The following is a 2,507-nucleotide window of genomic DNA, read 5'->3' on the forward strand; positions in this document are numbered from 1 at the left end:
TTACTGACTAATCTCACATTCAAAGGGTTTGACATGATCATGAACAGCACTCAGGTGATATTTTAGGCCACATTTTGCTTTAAATAATTTGTGACAAGTGTCACATTCGAAGCGTTTGATTTGATCGTGAACTGCATTTATGTGTTTTTTGAGGTTACCTTTTAGCCCAAATGATTTATGGCAAATTTCACATTCAAAGGGTTTCTTACGATCATGTACTGTTGTTTTGTGCCTTTTAAGATGTTGTTTTTCTCCAAATGATTTGTGACAAATCTCACAATCAAAGAGTTTGCTACGATTATGCACTCCATCGATGTGTTTCTTTAAGGTTCCTTTTTCTCCAAATGTTTTGTGACAAATCTCACATTCAAAGGGTTTGATACGATCATGTACTGTAGTTATGTGAGATTTGAGATGATTATTTTGTCCAAATGACTTGTGACAAATCTCACATTCGAAACGTTTGATATGATCATGTACCGTATCAATGTGAGTTTTGAGGTTCTGTTTAAATCCAAATGATTTGTGACAAATCTCACATTCAAAGGACTTATTCCTATAATGTACTGCATTTATGTGATTTTTGAGATTACTTTTTAGTCCAAATGATTTTGAACAAATTTTGCATTCGAAGGGTTTGCTACGATCATGTACTAAGCATATATGTTTATCGAGATTACCCTTTTTTCCAAATGATTTTTTACAAATCTCACACACGAAGGGTTTTCTACGAACATGTATTGTAGTTATGTGAGATTTGAGATGACTATTGTTTCCAAATGATTTATGGCAAATGTCACAATCGAAGGGTTTGATTTGATCGTGAACTGTATTTATGTGTTTTTTGAGGTTACTTTTTTGTCCAAATGATTTTTGACAAATTTCACATAGAAAAGGTTTGTTACGATCATGTACTACATTTATGTGTACTTTGAGATGATTATTTTGTCCAAATGATTTGAAACAAATATCACATTTAAAAGGTTTGCTCCGAACATGTAATATAGTTATGTGAGATTTGAGATGATTATTTTGTCTAAATGATTCGTGGCAAATGTTACATTCATATGGTCCAACGCTCTTGTGTGTCGGGTCAACAAGTCTTTTTAGGCTCATTTCTCCTTTATAACCTTTTTTACCTGTTTTACACTTATAAGATATTTTACTTTGAGATGTTTTTCTCAATTTTTTTATATCATTATATTTTTGAAATTTCAATTGTGAACCGATTTTAAATTTGCAATTATTAACATAATCGTATTCTTTTTTAATTAATATTATTGGTTCTCGATCATTCAAATAATTTTCGTTTTCTATTTTCACAATGGGTTGACAACTTCGATATTCTGATTTATAGATCGTTTTCGACAGTGACGGCAGTTCGGGTTTAACATCTTGACACTCAAAATCTATAGATATTTCTTCATTTATGTCATCTGTCTGTTTTTCGTTTTCTATTTTCACAACGGGTTGACAATTCTTATATTCTGATTTCCAAATGCGTGTCGATAGAGATGACAGTTCGGGTTTAACATCTTGACACTCAAAATCTATAGATATTTCTTCATTCATGTCATCTGTCTGTTTTTCGTTTTTAATTTTCACAATGGGTTGACAATTCTGATATTCTGATTTGAAAATGCGTGTCGATAGAGATGACAGTTCGGGTTTAACATCTTGACACTCAAAATCTATAGATATTTCTTCATTTGTGTCTTCTGACTGAATTTCGTTTTCTATCTTCACAATGGGTTGATAACTCTGATATTCTGATTTGCAAATGCGTGTCGATAGAGATGACAGTTCAGGTTTAACATCTTCGCACTCAAAATCTATGGATATTTCTTCACCTGACTTTTCTCTTAACGCCGTAATCTCACTTATGTGATTCGCCTTAAATTAAAAATGTGTAATAGTAAACGGTATTAAAAAAAACAGATGTTTAAATTCATTGAACTCACTGATGATTTATCAAGCGGCAACGTTTCAAAGTTTTCGGTTTTGGACGAGTCCACCGAATCGAAATCACAATCGTCACTTGCACTTGGCCATTCATCGATCGGCTCCTCCTTCACCCTGGAAAATAATCAAGTTATATGAAACGACCGAATTTAGGCAAAAAACAGTTACATACCTAAATATGTTTTCTTCGTCTTCCATCACTCGCTAAATTATAGGTTTTCACTGTTGTAACCAATACCGTAGCTATCGATTATAGATGAATACTTATACACTTTTACCGATATTATATGTAAGCACTTTCTCACCGAGAGATTCAGCTTCTCTCTAGCGACTGAACGCACTAGCCGTATTTTACCCAGATGACCCGGCGATTGTGATATCTCCTTGGCAACAGGTTCTCCCTCCATCGTGGTCAGTCGCCGTACGCAGCTATTGTAATGCGTTACATTACAGAGGTACTCTCTGGTCATGCACCAAAATTACAATGACAATTTCACTCATCCAGGCGCACAATTTGCCCATACACACGTGTGATATTTGCGGCA

At 34.1% G+C, this 2,507-nt stretch overlaps 1 protein-coding gene across 1 annotated transcript; it reads right to left on the reverse strand.

Annotated features, from left to right (window-relative positions):
• Window positions 1-2,369, reverse strand: LOC106653524 (zinc finger protein YER130C-like). Its single transcript, XM_014373001.1, has 4 exons — window positions 2,308-2,369; window positions 1,962-2,076; window positions 1,338-1,893; window positions 1-158 (listed from the first exon to the last, which is right to left on the reverse strand). Exons 1-4 carry the CDS (start codon window positions 2,367-2,369, stop codon window positions 1-3), a joined length of 891 nt encoding a protein of 296 aa, XP_014228487.1.
• Between the last annotated feature and the right edge of the window lie 138 nt (window positions 2,370-2,507).

Source organism: Trichogramma pretiosum, unplaced genomic scaffold (genome assembly GCF_000599845.2).
Source record: "Trichogramma pretiosum strain Unisexual culture from Peru unplaced genomic scaffold, Tpre_2.0 scaffold1, whole genome shotgun sequence".
NCBI lineage: Eukaryota > Metazoa > Arthropoda > Insecta > Hymenoptera > Trichogrammatidae > Trichogramma > Trichogramma pretiosum.

Excerpts from the sequence above, each read along its gene's own strand:
- LOC106653524 (XM_014373001.1), bottom strand. The coding sequence starts at position 2,369 with ATGGAGGGAGAACCTGTTGCCAAGGAGATATCACAATCGCCGGGTCAT. Across the intron at positions 2,077-2,307 it reads GGTCATCTGGGTAAAATACG|GGTGAAGGAGGAGCCGATCG; the intron begins GCTAGTGCGTTC and ends ATTATTTTCCAG. Across the intron at positions 1,894-1,961 it reads TGCCGCTTGATAAATCATCA|GCGAATCACATAAGTGAGAT; the intron begins GTGAGTTCAATG and ends TTTTAATTTAAG.